This window comes from Dendrobates tinctorius, unplaced genomic scaffold, assembly GCF_039654945.1.
Source record: "Dendrobates tinctorius isolate UK_male_01 unplaced genomic scaffold, ASM3965494v1 ptg000086l, whole genome shotgun sequence".
NCBI lineage: Eukaryota > Metazoa > Chordata > Amphibia > Anura > Dendrobatidae > Dendrobates > Dendrobates tinctorius.
In genome coordinates, this window is record NW_027361754.1 from 70187438 (window position 1) to 70206682 (window position 19245).

Here is a 19245-nt window from a genome sequence, read left to right on the forward strand (position 1 = left end):
AATAATTCTACAAAAGAATGGGAATGTGAGGCTTAATCTACAGTTGTGCATATTCAAGACTGGTCAGAGGTGGCCTGGTCCCCTCCACAATACTGTATTTGGATAACAATGGCTGAGAGGTTGATTAGATTTTTAGGTTTAAAACTAATTGTAAAGTGTTAGCAGATTAGTGGTCCTTGGCATTAAGCCTTTGCTTCTTTGATGAACCTTTCATTGGACTATTCACATGGATAAATGCATTTCCATCAGGGTTATCTAAAGGTTGCATTTTGCAAGAAAGGCAACTATAACATTCTATTGTTCACATGGATTAATTTTGTCATTTACCATAAACTAGAGTTAAAAAGACTATAGCAAAAATGTAATTCCAAAACTTTCGCACATTAATGGCTAATCATAAAGATGGCCATACACGTGTCTTTCCACTCCTGTTCAACTTTATTCTCCTTACCCAAGTTCATCTAATGTATAGGGTTCCTTTTCTAAAATTGAAGGGGGGGGGACCTTTTTGTTCACACTGTGATGCCATATGAGAATTTTGTAGCCAACAGGGGTCCACTGGGCCTCCTAAGCCAAATTCACAATTGTCCTTCATCAAGAGTTCTTCTGTTGAGGTTTCAAAAGTATTGGAAACCTAATTTTTCTGAAGGTTTGTAACGAACGATAAAGCCTTCAGACAACTGTTTTTATACTATAGACTAGCAGTTGTGTTTTTTTTTTTTTTTTTTGTACAACTCTTTTCGAACTTGAATAACTACCTGTATGGACTAAAATTGTGTCAGTCGTTCTCAAAATTGTTCAACCCTCAGTCTACAGTTGCATTTACACTGAGAGATTATCATGAATTGTTCCCAGGAAATCTCGTTTCCCGATAGTTTTGCAGTGTAAACCGGCTGCCGATCACCCATTGAATGAGCATAACGCTTTCTCATCGGGTAACATTATTTATGCATATTTTATTACACAAATTGTCACTGTTCTCGGCAGTGTATGGAGGCACAGACCAACTGATTTGTCAGCCGATATGGATCATGCATGTTCAATCTGACTGCTCATCGTTCTGTTCTCCCGGAGATTGGTTGCCATCAGAGTTGTCTTTTGACCGTTTTCTCTTCAAGAATACAAGTGTTTGGAAAAGCAAACATTCTTGTGTATACAAGAGTCAGCTCAGATTGCTGTTGGTTGAATGATCGGCCAAAAAAATGGTTTTTCTAACAAATATCTAATGTGTATGTCTGGCTTAACATTCAGTGTAAAGTAGAGTTCTTTAAGCCAACAGATAATAGAATATAATATCGGCATTTCCCCCCCCAATATTAGGCTTCTACACTGAGCAGACCACAGACTTGCTTTATTGCTCCATGTCAAAACTTAGCGCATTACAGACCTCTTTCCTCGCTAAATTATGCCATTCCCAACTCTTATTTTCCTAAAACTGTAGTCTGGATAGACAGGATAAGATAAAATAGTTTCCTACGTTAACAAGCTTCCTGTACTTGACGGAAGCAGATGACTTGTAGACCAGACAAAACATGGGTGTCCGCCGAGCTGCCTACTAGGAGGCAAAATCTGTGAAGCTAAAATGTCTAGATTGTACAGTGTTCGCACAAGTTTAGGAAACTTATTTTTATGTATAAATGGTAAAATTCTTTGACACTTTTCCATCCACCAATATGTCCATATTCTGGTGGTCTCAGTATTTGACTATTCTGAATCTCCTTTGTTCTCTTGCATGTTCTGGACACCACTTCGCTAATATTGGTGTCTTATTTGGCAGAATTTGGGTCTGGCAGGCACCAGTACCCCCGATACCATTGCTACCTCTGCACCCCATCTGGCTATGCCCTTCGCTATGTTAGCAGCAAAATTAGGTTCTAACCTGATGTATCTTGAGGTGAAATCATCCTTCAGTTATAAGAATGCTTAGGGTTTTTCTCTTCTCCTTTACCAGTATATATTGTACATTTCCAAAATCGAAATAATTCCCAAATTGTCCTAATGCATCCCGTTTTCCTGATGACATGACTCTCCTCAATAGATAGGTCTACTCGGAGAATTTCAATCTTCAATACCTCCTCAGGTGACCCCCATTTATAAGATGTACAGATAAAATGGGTCGTTCACCGTTATATAAAATGTTCCCAAATCACAGTATTGTCCAGAGTAACTCTTGCTAATTGAAAATTTTTTTTTTTTTTTTTGGGGTGGGGATAGTTTCTGGTGGTCTCTATGATCATTGCCATTTACGCGTGTCCAATTATTAGGTGGCTTACATTGTCCGTTTTTGGCATAATACTTGTACATTCCACCTGCCTTGAGGGTTGTCACATCAGGGCAGAATGCTCTTTCAGGGCAGCCCTGACTCTACGGGGATTTGCCGCCTCATCGGGCCACTGCCCTACACAATTTTCTGGTCAGTAACTATTTGAAAGAAGTGTCTCATTCAGTAGGGAGGTAATCCAAGAGGACAGTATCTGGAACCAGTCCAGAACGGGAAAATATCTGTCCATGAAGGCTTAAGTTTGCAAAACTTTTTATTTTATCTTTTTATGAAATTAACTTTTTCATGATCTATTTCCAGTAAAATCACATTTCCTGTCAACTGTAATGAAATCTTTATTACCTAACGCGTCTGTTCTGTAGGTGACCGGAGTATTGTTAATTTTTATGAGGTCATCCATCGTGGTGGTGTAAACCGAAAAATTCTCTTTGTTCCTTTTTAATCCTGGAGCAATACAGACAGTGAACTTTTGCCCTATATGTTAGAAAACATCTGGTAGTTATAATGAAGACATGGTGACCTTCATGTATTGCATGAACGAGGCGGATATGATCAGATTCGGGAGGGCGGAGGGGGGCGATTTGTGCTGATGAGTGTTTGGACACATGGATTTATTTTATGAGAAGTGAAGGGCATGTGAACTCCATTGGCCTTGTAGCTCTAAATTGTAGGTAAGGTGCCCATTTTATAGGGGTTATACAAGATTAGAAAAACATGGCAGCTTTGCAGCAGACTGTCCGTGGGTTGTCTTGGTATTACAAGTTGTTATGCACTCAGGTGGTGCATGTGGTTTGTGGACCCCCTAACCACGGGGCAGGGCTTAACTAGGAGGGGCGTAGCCAAGCGGCTACCTGATGTTCACTGTAGCTCCTGATGGTGGAGTCAGGTCCGAGCTGCAGGTAGCTGCCAGGCACCACTCCTAGGCAGTCCTCGGTACTGCAGCTGCTGACCACAGGAGTCAGGTACACAGACAGATGTGACACCCCAGAGTCCGGTTGTCACAATGACATTGCCTCCCTCTAAAGGTACTGTCACACTTAGCGATGCACCAGCGATCCCGACCAGCGATATGACGCGGTCAGGATCACTGGTGCATCGCTAAGTGGTCGCTAGTGAGCTGCCACACAGGCAGGTCTCACCAGCGACATAGCGGGGGTCGCTACTTACCTGTCAGACGAGGCGATCCTGACGTCCACTCGTCGGCGCCACAGGAAGCCCAGCAGGAAGCTGACGATGAGAAACTGTCCAGGATGTTCTCACGCGATCAGCAATAATCAGCGGGGGAGCCGGTCAGAGGTAAGTATCAGACATGGCGATATCGCTGCTACGTCACAAAACCAGTGACGTTACAGCGATATCTCTTGGTGTGACAGGCCCTTAAGAGGTGAAGTCGTGCTTGGAGGCACAAAGGGGTCCCCATGCCAGGTAACTAGATTAAATCACAAATTCCTGCTGCAGGTCAGAAAAGGGAGATGCCTTATAAATCCTGGCCAGCAGAGGGGGTTGGTGAGTCAGCTAGAAATCAGCTGAGGGGGTTGTCATGGAAATGAAACAGCTGTGAGGAAAAATGACAGTTAAACGTGAGGTAAAACGGATCTTTCTGGAAGATCCTGTCAGTTCAAGACAGGCAGCTGATCTATGAAGAGTGAAAGGACAAGAGCAGAGACTAAGACTCTAGGGAAGTTAAAATACTGCATATAGCAGACCCCTGAGTGAAGCGCCAATAAAGAGAAAAGGGACATCAGAGTCTTAGGCTGACAGGAACTGTAAGTCCTGATAGCCGAATCTGAAAGTACAGGGTATTGTAAATTCCTGTGCACATTGAACACCTGAGGGCACGTCAGTGGATAAGGAGCCTGGGGCCGACGGTGAAGTGAACGGTACCTGTGGAATAGGCTCACGCTGACAGCCATACAGGTTAGTGAAACCATCACGAATACAGGGTCGCAGCATAGTTATACACAGTGGAGACCCACACACAAAGCTCAGAAAGGAAGGTCCTAAATCCCCTCCTGGCAAGGTGGATCCCCTGAATGCCTCCAGGCGAGCCGGACTCATTCCATCACCTGTATGTGGTACTCCGGACTGCAACCTATTACCAGTAAAAGGTAAATCAACTGCACCTCTCTGTGCCTTTCTCTCATTTATCTGCACCCCAACGTTTACAGCCACTTTTACTATTTGTTTAATATCTTTGCCCTGGGACTACAGCCCTACCTGTGGAGGGCTACAACATCATAGCTGCACCCAACATCCATCCCAGAGGAACAACACCGCAGCGCTGGTCACCTCTGACCAGAATACCACAGGTGGCGTCACGTATTTCACCATCTAATAACTTTAATCTTCATTTTTACCATATAAATACCACACAACTTTCCCCTATTTTTATTACTGGACGCCTCTGGGCCACGGACCGGGCCGCTGCCGTGACACCGTCCCCCATGGAAGTTGACAGGCCCGGTACCGAGTACCCCCAGGCCCCACGGGGCGCTACACAGACTCTTAAGGGGGTTTTACACATAGCGATATCGCTAGCAATATCGCTAAAACGTCACTGGTTTTGTGACGTTATAGCGATATCGCTATGTGTGATACTTACCTCCGACCGGCTTCCCCGCTGTCCATCGCTGATCGCGCGGCTCCATTTCTCGTCTGCTTCCTGCTGTGGGAGACGAGCGACGCTGGACGCGGGCGGGAGGACGTCTGGATCGCTGTGTGTGAAAGGTGAGTATCGTGCGCTGCGTCGCTGCTGTGAGGTCTTCCTGTGTGGAAGCTCACTAGCAATCATTTAGCGATGCACCAGCGATCCTGACCGGGTCGGATCGCTGGTGCATCGCTAAATGTAAAAGGGCCTTTACTCCATTTAGGCTACTAGGTTCCAGATCCTTGAGCTGATTCGGAGACTGATATGACAGTACAGATGCACGTTACTCAGGCCCACATTCACACATGGGTTTTAGATACTGATTTCAGAGTGGCTTCTTGTGCAGTTTCAGGGTTCGGGCGCTAGTATCACAATGACCAGGGACTTTCAGGTTCAGGACTGGCCACCCAAGGACCAGTGGACCTAACTCCTCACTAGTAGCACGCTTCACTCACTAATGACTCACTGTTGCTTTGTCACCTTCCTATTGGAGAGGGTGCCTTATATATATCTCAGCTATTGGCTGGGAGCTATCTTGCATGTGCGCTCTGGCCCTTTAAGAACAGGGCAACACATGCACCACAGGGAACTTAGAGACAGAGAGCACGCTGAGACATGCCATGCAGCTGGGGCGATGAGTATGTTGGCGTTTCTGCATGGAGCCATGTGAAGGCTCCGACGCTCAACCTGTGGCACTGTCTTCAGGAAGTAAGCCAAATTTTTGCTGAATTTAGGACGAGACTACAGATGGCTGTAATAGGGTCATAAGATTTATTAGGATATTGTTTATTCTTATCGGTGGATTGTCTATCTGCCTTGTGTATTGTTTTACTATTCCAATGACTCGACATTTTTTGGAAAATTTGCATGCAGTACATTGTCTACTTAGGCCATCTCTTCTATCCCATCCCTTGTTTTTATGGCCACAATAAGGCAGTAATAGACCCACTTGTCTGAAGGAGATCACCAGAAATTTACATAGTCACAGTAAACAGACTTTGATCACTTTGCTTATGGCCAGGAACAAGATCAAAGTGCAACTCGACATGGAGCAATTTGGCCATTACTTTATGGGGCCACTACTTTCCATCACGTCTTTCTGACAATGGAACAATCTACACATTGATCTTACCACCCTTCTAGTAGACCAGTGGTCTGTAAGCTGTGGCTCCCCAAGCCAATATTGAGCTACAGTTTCAAGACCAACGTATAAGGAGATGGTACATTTTTGTCCAAGTATGATGCCATCAGTGGAAAAAATTATACATCTTGCATATGGCAATTTATATTCCAACCTGGAGAGCCAAGGTTTCTTGCCCTGCAAACTAAGGAATTGTGCAACTTGGTGGTAAAGCAAGACAACCATTCCCCTCGCTCTTCTAATAACTACCAGTTCTTCCCTTTTGGCCAAGGTGAATGTCCATATTAATGGTAACGTCTACTATTGGAAAGATCCAGGTTCCCACCCTCGCACCACTGGTTGTCCTACTAGGACCCTGAGCGACAAGCTTAGGCCTGTTTCACACTTCCGTTTTTGTGTCCGCCAAACGGATCCGTTTCCGTTTTTTTTTACGGAAACGGATCCGTTTTTAAAAACCCGGATCCGTTTTTTGACGGATCCGCGGTAACCGCTATGGGACAAAAACGAATCCTGCAAAAAAATGGCGGATCCGTTTTTTAACGGAAACCAACGGATTTTGACGGATTTGAAAAAACGGAAGTGTGAAACAGGCCTTATTCTTGACTGTTCCTTTAAAATTGTGAAAGTCGTCATTGAAGTTTTTCTAGAAATCTCGGAATGTTTTGCGACTTTCAGCAACTTTTTCTTTACATGCTGTATTTGAGATGTTTCTTTTGGGAAATCTTGCTCCATAGTTACACTATAGTATAGGAAAGGTCATGAAAAATATTGCATTTCCCTCCCCCCCCCAAAAAAAGTGTATATAATAAAAAAGCCAAATACTCAGGAAGCGCATCTTTGGCAAGTGCTTCAAAAAGTAACTGAGGGGAATCTGAGACACAGTTCTTAAGTCCTTTGTAATAGTGAAGCCTCTGTTCTTGAATGAGATACAATTCTTGAAATATATACATTTCTTTTATTTTTTTTTTTTTTTTTTTCAGATAATTTTATGGGGAAGAACTGAAAAATGTCTCAAGGAAACAGCTGAAGAAATTAAGCAGATGGGCACTGAATGCCATTACTTTATTTGCGATGTTGGCAACAGAGAAGAAGTTTACCAGCAAGCAAAAGCAGTCCGGGAAAAGGTAAGGCCTGCAGATGAGCAAAAAAAATCCGACGAATTGAATATTACTCGAATTTCATAAATCTGCATTTGCCTTTTTTTTTCCTCTTTGTAATTCGCTTTTGCGCGGATTCGGCAACAGATTAGATGTAATTTCTCTACACCCAAAAAGGCCATCAAAATTCTAAACAAAAAAATCATCCTCCTCCTCTCCTCTCTGGCCCATCTGCTCCTCACCATTACCACTCCAGTCTCTTGTTGAATTCCCTTGCACTTTGGCTTCCGGGTTCGATTAGGCTTGTGCATGCAGTCATGACGCACGTTTTACATCATGACCTTAGGCGTGCGCTTGTGCAGAACCATCTAAGACCTTCTCAGACCCAACGTGAGGCCTGAGCAAATTGGACACAAGATGCGTTGAGGAGCGGAGGGGTCAGAGAGGTGAGCAGTGGGGCAAGTATAAGATTTCCTTTTTATTTATTTATTTTTTTTTTAACATGTTAGGTTTGTCACGCTCTGAGGTCTGCAGAGACCCAGAGTACAATAAGGGGCACTAAAATCGAAATAGAATTTCCTGGAAAAATCTGTGCAAATTTGAATTTAGCCAAATCCACTCATCTCTAGGAAGATTGCATCCAAGACCACTGTGCAAAGAGGGGTAGTCCTGAATAGGATATTACCTGCTGCTCTGCCCTATTGATATATCACTAAGGGTGTAACTATAGTGGGGCCTGGAAAAGGTTACATAGACCCATATATCATAGACCTGTGATGGTTGGGGGCCATATTGGAGATTTTGCATTGGCGCCCATAAGCTTCGAGTTCGACCACTGTATATTACTTTCCATTGTACAGAACTGAAGTTTATTCCATACAACGATATATTCTATTGATCTATATTTTATACCCTTTTTCTTTTAGGTTGGCGATGTCACCATTTTAGTAAATAATGCTGCAGTGGTTCACGGGAAGAGCCTAATGGACAGCGATGATGATGCTCTACTGAAGTCCCAACACATAAACACTTTAGGACAGTTTTGGGTGAGTATGGTAATCTTTCCATCACCTATTATTAAAACCCTTTCCTTATCAAATAATTACACATGCCCTTAAAAAGTCAGGTTGTCCATTTCAGTATTGGAGCATCTTTCTAGTATTACTCGCTTAATCAGACCCTTGTGCCAACAAACTGTAAGATATAAAGGAGTTTCAAGCCTGGAAATTAGGGAGGAAGAGGGGAAAATGGATCGGGGTGTATGCCTGTGTACAAGTTTGACTACTGAGCTTTAAAAATGGCTGAAAATGGACCCAACTTGGTGTCTATTCTTACAGTAGGAGGAACACTGTAAAGGTCAAGAGCACAGATTTCCTTCAGACTCCACCAATTAAAAATTGGTTTACATCCATCACCAAAAAAAGTTCACTTTCCAAGCAGTTGCATCAAGTTACTCACCCTTCTACAGTTTAGCACCCAACGGAAATTGATCAACCTTAAAACGTATCCAAAACACCATGATCCCAACATTTCAGCTTAGATGAATGTGGGGCTCTACTGATTTAGTGAGGTGTCGAGGTTTTGTACCCAGTTCACAAACTTTGACCCATCTGAAGGGTTGCCTGCAATATCTGTGTGCCCACTGTGTATAATCTGATCTTACAACAATGTTTTTGTCTCGTTGCAGACTACTAAGGCTTTTCTGCCGCGTATGTTGGAATTGCAGAATGGACACATTGTCTGTATAAACTCTGTGCTGGCCTTATCGGCAATCCCGGGTGCCATTGACTACTGCACTTCTAAAGCCTCCTCCTTTGCCTTTATGGAGAGCCTCACCTTAGGACTTCTAGACTGCCCGGGAGTCAACGCCACAACAGTATTACCCTTTCATACGAACACCGAGATGTTTCAAGGAATGAGAGTCAGGTTTGTGCAGATTACATACTGTTTCTACTTCGGTAGCCACCATGAAAATGGTAAAGCCGCTAAAGTTTTCCTTGGCATTGGGTGCAGCTGAGACATTGATATTACAGAAAAAAATGAGATGAGTAAAGTAGACTTGTTTGGGGTGGCCACTGGTCACCCTGTAGTGGAGTAATAACCTTTAATACAAAAATATGGTTACATTACAAATTTTGCCTTTCTACATCATCAATGGCTTTTCTTGGATTTTCCAAATTGATTCTGTTCCTGGAAAGTGATACAACGAAACTTGAGGTCTCGCCCAATAGTTGGGTCCCATCTAGAATAATCATCATGAGTCAGTGTCCCGTGTGCTCTCACCAATACGTGAGCTCTGAGCATTCCTTTGATTTGGGGCACAGGGTAGAAGCCCTAGAAGTGTCAATATGGAAAGTGACAGCTGAACCCTCGAATAATGCCCACGTCCTCTAGATCCTCTCGGCGATTCGTCCTCACCAGGAAGGTTCTTGATGTTTGTGTCTTATAATATGAAATTAAAACATTTTTCTTTGTTTTTGTCTTTATTTTTTTCCAGGTTTCCAAACTTATTTCCTCCTTTAAAGCCAGAAACTGTAGCGAAGCGGACGGTGGAAGCTGTGCAGAAAAATCACGCTTTGTTACTGCTCCCCTGGACCATGCACCTGCTTGTCATCTTAAAAAGGTAAGGAGACCACTCATCTCGTATGAAGATCATGATGGGATTTCCAAGGGCTTGGTGTATAAATAGCTTGGAAGAGGTGGCAATGTCAACACACTCCATCACATGTAAAGGGAAGAAAACAGCATGAAGCAAAGGACTCCTGTGTTATGTCTCCCATTTTACCAGCATCATTCTGCTGCCACGAGCCACTAACTTTGGTGCAGCAGCTGCTTTGACTGCCATGGAGTTTATTGCCGGCTGCAGAATGAGTTAACTGAGAAACCTTCAGTGAGTTTGTACTCTTTGAATCATCTGTGTAATTCCTAGCAGATTTATGACCACAAGAATGTTGACCGATATTATTCCAGTTCATCCATCTCACAGCCAATTTAGGTTAACTCTTGCAGCTTTATTTAGAACATTAATGCCAATTATATTTATCAGCAAGTAAATGAAATTGGGGGATATACCTTTTAGGTCCTAATTGAAGGTGCAAGTTTTCACCTGAGCTGGGTGAACTGCATAAATATTTATCACCCACACTCTAGATCCGTGCCCCCTGGCAAGAAAAAAAATTGAGTTTAGTGATCTGGACCATTTGTAATTTTTCACATAAGTTGAGTTGAACTTTGTGCTCATAAATTAGCCGAGAAGAGCTCAAAAGAAGGAAGACCTAAACTAAGTGTTATAAACTCTCCCATCAGAATGAGCTCACTGTCAGTTCTTAGTTCACTCATTCTGCAGCCACTAACATTTTTGCAAAAAAATAAAATGTTTTCATGTCTTTTGAAGCTAATTTTTGATGGATACTTTATACTTGCTGCTCTCTTACATTACCATGCCTCTTGGTGTTTTCTTCCCCCTTATTGCGTTTTCTTAAGTTCTTGCAAAAGCTTCTTTCAACATGGCGTGTTCTCATCCTTGTAGTCTTCCTGTCAGCAGTAAGACCAGTAGCATTTCCTTCCCCTTTTGTAGACATGAAGCCACAGGTAGCTTCAGTTTCCCGTCCTTTCTTCTCCTCCAGACATGACACACTGTTTATCTTGTGTTTTCTGCAGCATTCTTCCCCAGTCAGCACTTGAAGAAATCCACAGGTTTTCTGGATCTTATACTTGCATGAACACTTTCAAAGGGAGGACATAGATCCAGCTGAAGAATAGAAGACTAGTCAATGCAGCGGACGCAGAGACCCTTTCCCATAAATCATCCAGACCATGGTTGTGACGTATTGGATCTTCGGTTCTACAAAGGCTTCAGAAGCAACATTGATCTTCCAGATCATAGACCTTGTGGTACGGCCTGTGTTCAGGCCTCGCTGAACTGTAAACAATCTGGAGGTTGTAGGCCGATTTTAATTTTTTTTTTTTTTTTTTTTTAAATAGAATTTTATGATTGTCGGCCGTCAGTGTAACTATTTACATGTCTGTTTTTAATGTTTTACTTGGATTATTCTACTGGTCACTTGTAATCTTGTCTTGACTAAAGCCCTGAGAAAATGAGCCCGTGGATTAGCTTTGCCGTTATTTTTCCCAATTTTTTTTTTTTTTGCCTTTGTGTCTCTTAAGGGATGTAAAAAAGTGAAAATGTACAAAAATGTCACCTATTAAAAATAAATCCCATGTATGTGAAATAGGATTGTTTTTGTGGAAAGTAAAAGTCCTATTCAGTTGAATAGAAAAAGTTGCCGACTTTTCTGCAACAAACTGGCTGTACAAATGTCCAATGGGTTGGGTTGTGGGTTGTGTGTGTGGTGTGTTTTTTTTTTTTTTTTTTAGGATAAGTCAGTATTCCCTTAAGTATTTTTTTTATCCACTTTCTTTAAAATATTTTTAGGTGTTTTGTTTCCTTCTCTAGTCTGTATCCTTAATATTTTTAGGTCCCTTTTTTCTTTAGAATTTATTTAATTTATTTGTTTTCCGTCTTTAGTCATTCAAACAAAGCAATCGCATTTTGTAATTCACATTAAAATCAAGTATTTTTTTTTTAATAAGAACTAAACTTCATGAGGTTTAATATCTAAGGGAGAGTCATTTTAAGGGCTTGAAGGAAAAAAAAAATCAGGTTATGTACAGTTTTGTTTGTTTTTTTTAAGTCCTATTTAAAAATGGCAAGAAGGAGCCTTTTGTTCGTGCTTTGACTATTATGTAGACCTAAATCCAAAATGTCAAAAAACTACAATAAATCTTTAGCAATGTACACAGCGTTTTCACCAGAGCAGCACAAGTGCCACAGTCTATTGTTTTAGTAACTTGTTAAAATACTGAAATTTAAAATATTAAAAAAAAAAAAAACTTAAATTGTGAATGATGTGGTATCTTTATATATAATGTATTTTGGCAAGTTCAGCCGACGTTGGTCTCATGTACAGGGGGGACTACACAGTTTTACTGGCCGGAGAAGATTTGTGGACTTACTGGGACAATACCACTTGCGTAATACAGCTCTGGCAAAAATTAAGAGACCACTTTCAAATGTTCAGTTTGTCTGATTTTTCTCTTTATAGGTAAAATGTAAATTGTTTTAGTCTACAAACTTCTGACAACATGCTCTGAGTTTCCAAGCAATTTTTTTTTTTTTCTGAAAAGAAGTGGTCAAAATTAAACAAAACAGTGCTTTCAGACCTCAAATAATGCAAAGAAAGCAAGTTCACAATCATTTTAGTAACAACAACACTAATGTTTTAACTCAGGAAGAGTTCAGAAATCAATATTTTGTGGAATAACCATGATTTTTAAAAACAGCTTTCATGTGTCTTGGCATGCTTTCTACCAGTCTTTCACACTGCTTTTGGGTGACCTTATGCCACTCCTGGTACAACAATGTAAGCAGTTCTTTGTTTGATGGCTTGTGACTTTCCATCTTCCTCTTGATTACAATCCAGAGGTTTTCAATGGGGTTCAGGTCTGGAGATTGAGCTGGCCATGACAGGGATGTCATGTGGTGGTCTCTTAATTTTTGCCAGTTGTATAGTCAGGAGTCTCATATGGATGGCATGTTTTATATGTAGATATTGGCAACAGGAAAATTGAAACCTTACTTGTTTCTAGTGAGTTACTTACAATCTGTTAATATAATTCAGAGCTGAATTCACAAATCTTTTGGGGGTTACTGGAAACTCTGGCTGTGGCTTAAGTCACAGAGAACAAAAGGATCAGCCAACGGAAATCAATGGGTTCGGATAATGTTGGTCTAATGGGTAATGAGGCCTCTAGTTTCCACTGCGTCAGATGGCTGTACAGAGTTTGGGGTAAAGGCAAAAATTCCAGGACAGATATAAAGGAAATATGGGATATTACAGCTCCAAACTCGCCTGTCTGTGTATAATAGACTGTACAAGATAAGTAATGTATGTACACTAGGGTGACCGCAAAAAAATCGATGTCGGAATTTTGTCCGTCTGGACCCCACAAAACGATTCCCCTTTCCAGATATTGAGAGAGCCAAAATTTGAGCTCGATCAAACGACGTTAACCCGTGCCGCTCAAAGTTTGAAAAAATCCAAATTGAGGTATTTTAAGATTTAGGTATTTTGCATATTCTGTTAGACTATAAAGAATGTGACAACAACATTGCAGAAATAGCCCTGACCAAATTTTCGAACCATTTGTGGTATTTGAATGCAGAGTTGGTGGGATTATCGTTTTTTGATCCCACCATTACAGACAATGAAAAGTTGTTAATGGCTAATAAATTGCTCAGTAGCACAGATGAACCATCAGAGCACGCTAGGGTTGTAAATCCAAAAGTTAGGAAAGAAAAATTAAGAGGTAGGAAGTAACCGACTTTAACGACCTTCTGACAAAAGATGAAGAACAAAAGCAATATGTCCTGCAAGTTGTAAGCAAATGCCGAGCATTATATTCTGACGTTTCAAAAACTACTTTAACAAAAGCTCTAGAATAGATTAGATAACTATGTAAAATTATCAACTCATGTAGGTTAGCGTGCTCTGATGGTTCATCTGTGCTACTGAGCAATTTATTAGCCATTAACAACTTTTCATTGTCTGTAATGGTGGGATCAAAAAACGATAATCCCACCAACTCTGCATTCAAATACCACAAATGGTTCGAAAATTTGGTCAGGGCTATTTCTGCAATGTTGTTGTCACATTCTTTATAGTCTAACAGACTATGCAAAATACCTAAATCTTAAAATACCTCAATTTGGATTTTTTCAAACTTTGAGCGACGAGCGGCACGGGTTAACGTCGTTTCATCGAGCTCAAATTTTGGCTCTCTCAATATCTGGAAAGGGGAATCGTTTTGTGGGGTCCAGACGAACAAGATTCTGACTTTTTTTTTCCCCCCATATGAGATCCGGTCACCCTAATGTACACAGTGACTCCACCAGGAGAATAGTGAGTGCAGCTCTGGAGTATAATACAGGATGTAACTCAGGATTGGTAATGTAATGTATGTACACAGTACCTGCAGAATAGTGAGTACAGCTCTGGAGTATAATACAGGATGTAACTCAGGATCAGTAATGTATGTACACAGTGACTGCACCAGCAGAATAGTGAGTGCAGCTCTGGGGTATAATACAGGATATAACTCAGGATCTGTATAGGTTATATAATGGATGTACATGGTGAGTTTTTTTTCCACCTTCTGCTTTCTATCAGTCTGTTAAAATCAGACCACAATGGGAAGTCATCCGAGTGTGATCAGATCTTTTTCCCAGACCCATAGATACAAATGGGAGAGGGCCATCCGATTCTTGGAGTCAAATTGTGCATGTTGCAATTTTCTTAATCCTTGTACCGCTCTGCCCGAGGCTTAAATCTGCCATATGCACAGTCCACAGAATAACGTGTACGCGTGCTGTCAATCATGGATGGCACTTGTTTGATTTAAAAAAAAAAAAAATCATCCGCATAAGCTGTAAAAGTGACAAACATTTTTTGTGTTGCCCTGTTCCATGAACCAAAACACTTTTGAAGTGTCTTAATTCTGTAAAAGTTGAAGCAAAGCATATAAAAATTGCCTTAATTGAATTGAAGTGCAAAATTAAGCCATCATGGAAATTATATCACAAGGCGACTTCGTTTTTTCTGCCCCCCCCCCCCCCCTAAAGAAAGGTTTTCATGGGCTATATGTAACAATCTGTAATTTTTAATGGCATCTTATCTTACTGTAAACAAGACTATATGGCTACATCGACTCAAATTAATAAAGTGACTGCTCCTAAAATTTGGGGATGAGAAACAAAAATTGCAGGGAGTATCAATCTACAGTGCCTTGCGAAAGTATTCGGCTCTCTGGAACTTTTCAACCCTTTCCCACATGTCATGCTTCAAACATAAAGATACCAAATGTAAATTTTTGGTGAAGAATCAACAACAAGTGGGACACAATTGTAAAGTTGAATGAAATTGATTTTTTTTTTTTTTAAAATTTTTGTGGAAATACAAAAACTGAAAAGTGGGGCGTGCAATATTATTCGGACCCTTTAGCTTAATACTTTGTTGCGCCACCTTTTGCTGTGGTTATAGCTGCAAGTCACTTGGGGTATGTCTCTATCAGTTTTGTACATCGAGAGACTGAAATTCTTGCCCATTCTTCCTTGGCCAACAGCTCGAGCTCAGTGAGGTTTCATGGAGATCGTTTGTGAACAGAAGTTTTCAGCTCTTTCCACAGATTCTCTATTGGATTCAGGTCTGGACTTTGACTTGGCCATTCTAACACCTGGATACGTTTATTTGTGAACCATTCCATTGTAGATTTTGCTTTATGTTTTGGGATCATTGTCTTGTTGGAAGACAAATCTCCATCCCAGTCTCAGGTCTTTTGCAGACTTCAACAGGTTTTCTTCAAGAATGGTCCTGTATTTGGCTCCATCCATCTTCCCATCAATTTTAACCATCTTCCCTGTCCCTGCTGAAGAAAATCAGGCCCAAACCATGATGCTGCCACCACCATGTTTGACAGTGGGGATGGTGTGTTCAGGGTGATGAGCTGTGTTGCCTTTATGCCAAACATATCATTTGGCATTGCTGCCAAAAAGTTCGATTTTTGGTTTCATCTGACCAGCGCACCTTCTTCCACGTTTGTGTCTCCCAGGCGGCTTGTTGCAAACTTTAAGGCTATGGGCCCACGTAGCATTTTAAAACGCACACTAAAAACCGGACTCCTTCCCAGAAATCGCGTGTTTTTTCTGCACGATTTCACTGCGATTTTACCGCGATTCTGTTCGCGATTTTGCCGCGATTTTATCAAGCACTTTCTAAGCGATTTGAAGCATCGCTTGGAAAGTGATTGACAGGTTGGTCAAACATAGTGTTTGACAAGTGTGAGCAGCTTTTTACTATTGAGGCCGCCTATGCGGCCTCAATAGTAAAAGATAAAATGATAAAAAAATAAAAAATCGGGGTATATTTACCTTCCGACGAGACCTGTGATGACGTTGGTCTCGCGTTACTATAGCGATCTCACGAGACCACGTCATCACAGGACCTTGCCGCAAGGCATTACTGGGAACGCTTAGGCTGGAAATGCAGAGCTGGACGTCGGAAGGTAAATATACCCCGATTTGTTGTTTTTTTTTTTTACAGGGGTATGGTACCCAGGGCCTGGAGGACAGTCTCCTCCACACCGTGGGTACCAACCGCACATGAGACGCTTAACTTCCCGCATGGTGGGCATAGCCACATGCGGGAAGTAAGCGATTCTCATGCATTCCTATGGGTGCGGAATTGCAGCAATTCTCTGCGATTCCGCACAAAAGAATGACCATGCTGCGATTTTTTTTTTTTTTTCCGCCGTGGAAAAAGCGCAGCATTAGCACAGCATGTACGGAATGCATGGGGGGCGTTCTGTACAAGATTTTTTAACGTTTTCGCGGCAAAAACGCATAAAAATCGCATCGTGGCCACATAGCCTAAACAACACTTTTTATGGATATCTTTGAGAAATGGCTTTCTTCTTGCCACTCTTCCATAAAGGCCAGATTTGTGCAGTGTATGACTGGTTGTTGTCCTATGGAGAGACTGTCTCACCTCAGCTGTAGATCTCTGCAGTTCATCCAGAGTGATCCATGGGCCTCTTGGCTGCATCTCTGATCAGTCTTCTTGTTTGAGCTGAAAGTTTAGAGAGATGGCCTGGTCTTGGTAGATCTGCAGTGGTATGATACTCCTTCCATTTCAATATGATCGCTTGCACAATGCTCCTTGGGATGTTTAAAGTTTTGGAAATCAGTTTGCATCCAAATTCGGCTTTAAACTTCTCCACAACAATATCACGGACCTGCCTGTTGTCTTCCTTGGTCTTCATGATGCTCTCTGTGCTTCAAGCAGATCCTTGAGACTATCACAGAGCAGGTGCATTTATACGGAGACTTGATTACACACAGGTGGATTATATTTATCATCATTAGTCATTTAGGACAACATTGGATCATTCAGAGATCAACAATGAACTTCTGGCGTGAGTTTGCTGCACTGAAAGTAAAGGGGCCGAATAATATTGCATGCCCCACGTTTCAGTTTTTGAATTTCCACAAACATTTAAAATAGCCAATAAATTTTGTTCAACTTCACAATTGTGTCCCACTTGTTGATTCTTCACCAAAAATTTACATTTGGTATCTTTATGTTTAAAGCATGATACGTGGGAAAAGGTTGAAAAGTTCCGGGGGGCCGAATACTTTCGCAAGGCACTGTAGGTCTGATTCCTCAGGAGATGCCACCTCGCCTTCAGTGTCTAGGAGACTCTTGGCAGAGCAGGCAAATCTCTAGGGTTCTGTGTCTGAAGTCACCTGCTCTGTGGCGGTGTCAGTGTGCGAAGTGGCCTATAACCGGTTGATTTCATTGTCATTTAGATTTGTTTCTGCAACCTCCAACCAGTTGAGATCCTTTCATCCTTGGCTTCAGTAGGAACTTCTGAAGGTTCTCCAGTCAGCAGATTTGGCTTCTTACTGTTCCGGCCTGTGAAATGTTACTGTATGGTTATTATTACAATGTTTTATGGCCATTTTTAGATGTTTGCTAATGGATTATGTCAACAACTGACAGATGAACGGATAAAAGAGAACATGACAACTACACAGGTGGCCCTGCAGGAACACCAGACGCCCCAGTTGGGAATAAAAGTGTAGAATTCCTGAGCCTCAGTCATAAAGAAGAAAAATAACCATGTGAGCAGAACTGCATTATTATTCCATGGGAAGAGGTCAAACAAAGAATTCTACGGCATTTTCCATTCTTGATTATTTTATTTTTTCTTACCCCAGGTCAGATGGAGGGGGATCTGATGCTGATATGAGCCTGCTGGGGGACAAGAAGAAGGGGGTAATGGGGGCTAGGTTCAGACCAGGGTTAGCCAAATAGTGGATAAATTAAGTAGGACAAACAGACAGCTCACCTCTCTGTGAACCCTTTACCCAGCTAACCTGCTCCTCAACCCGGCCAAGCACAGGTGGAACCAGTGCACAAGTCACACTGCACTCCTACAGCCTCCACCAACACTCACAAAATGTATTATCCTCTGCGGGAAAATCGCTTGGGCCTCATTGACGTCATCCCTGACATAGCCTGAAATATCCACTGTCCAGGAAAAGAAGACCGCAAAGACCAGAGAATCTGAAATTATGACATACAGGTGCATCTCACAAAATTAGATACCATCAAAAAGTTAATTTTTCAGTTTTTCAATGCAAAAAGTGAAACTCCTAGACATTACACACAGAGTGATCTATTTCAAGTGTTTATTTCTGTTGATGATTATGGCTTACAGCCAATGAAAACCCAAAAGTCATCATCTCAGTAAATTAGAATAGTTTATAACACCAGCTTGAAAAATGATTTTAAATTTCGAAATGTTGGCCTGCTGAGATGTATGTTCAGTAAATGCACTCAATACTTGGTCGTGGCTCCTTTTGCATCAATTACTGCATCAATTCGGCGTGGCATGGAGGTGATCAGCCTGTGACACTGCTGAGGTGTTATGGAAGCCCAGGTTGCTTTGATAGTAGCCTTCAGCTCGTCTGCATTGTTGGGTCTGGTGTCTCTCATCCTCCTCTTGACAATACCCCATAGATTCTCTATGGGATTAAAGTCAGACAAGTTTTCTGGCCAATCAAGCACAGTGATACTGTTGTTTGTAAACCAGGTATTGGTACTTTTGGCAGTGTGGACAGGTGCCAAGTCCTGCTGGAAAATGAAATTTCCAGCTCCAAAAAGCTTGTCAGCAGAGGGAAGCATGAAGTCCTCTAAAATTTCCTGGTAGACTGCAGCGCTGACTTTAGTCTTGATAAAACACAGTGGACCTACACCAGCAGATGACATGGCTCCACAAACCATCACTGATTGTGGATACTTCACACTAGACCTTTGGAAATCAAGGTCCCAGAGTCTGGAGGAAGAGTGGAGAGGCAGACAATCCAAGCTGCTTGAGGTCTAGTGTAAAGTTTCCACAGTCAGTGATGGTTTGGGGAGCATGATTGGAGACACAGGGGGAATGATTGGAGACATGGGGC

The 19245-nt window shown here is 41.8% G+C and overlaps 1 protein-coding gene across 3 annotated transcripts in view; it reads left to right on the top strand.

Annotated features, from left to right (window-relative positions):
- Positions 1-11398, top strand: part of DHRS3 (dehydrogenase/reductase 3) — a 54913-nt gene extending 43515 nt beyond the window's left edge. For all 3 annotated transcript variants that reach the window (XM_073585581.1, XM_073585582.1, XM_073585579.1), the window contains exons 2-6: positions 7050-7193; positions 8093-8212; positions 8854-9092; positions 9664-9789; positions 10827-11398. In XM_073585581.1, coding sequence (XP_073441682.1) covers positions 7110-7193; positions 8093-8212; positions 8854-9092; positions 9664-9789; positions 10827-10911 — 654 coding nt within the window. In that variant the 5' untranslated portion in view covers positions 7050-7109 and the 3' untranslated portion in view covers positions 10912-11398. The remainder of the gene's footprint in view (positions 1-7049; positions 7194-8092; positions 8213-8853; positions 9093-9663; positions 9790-10826) is intronic.
- Positions 11399-19245: the final 7847 nt, after the last annotated feature.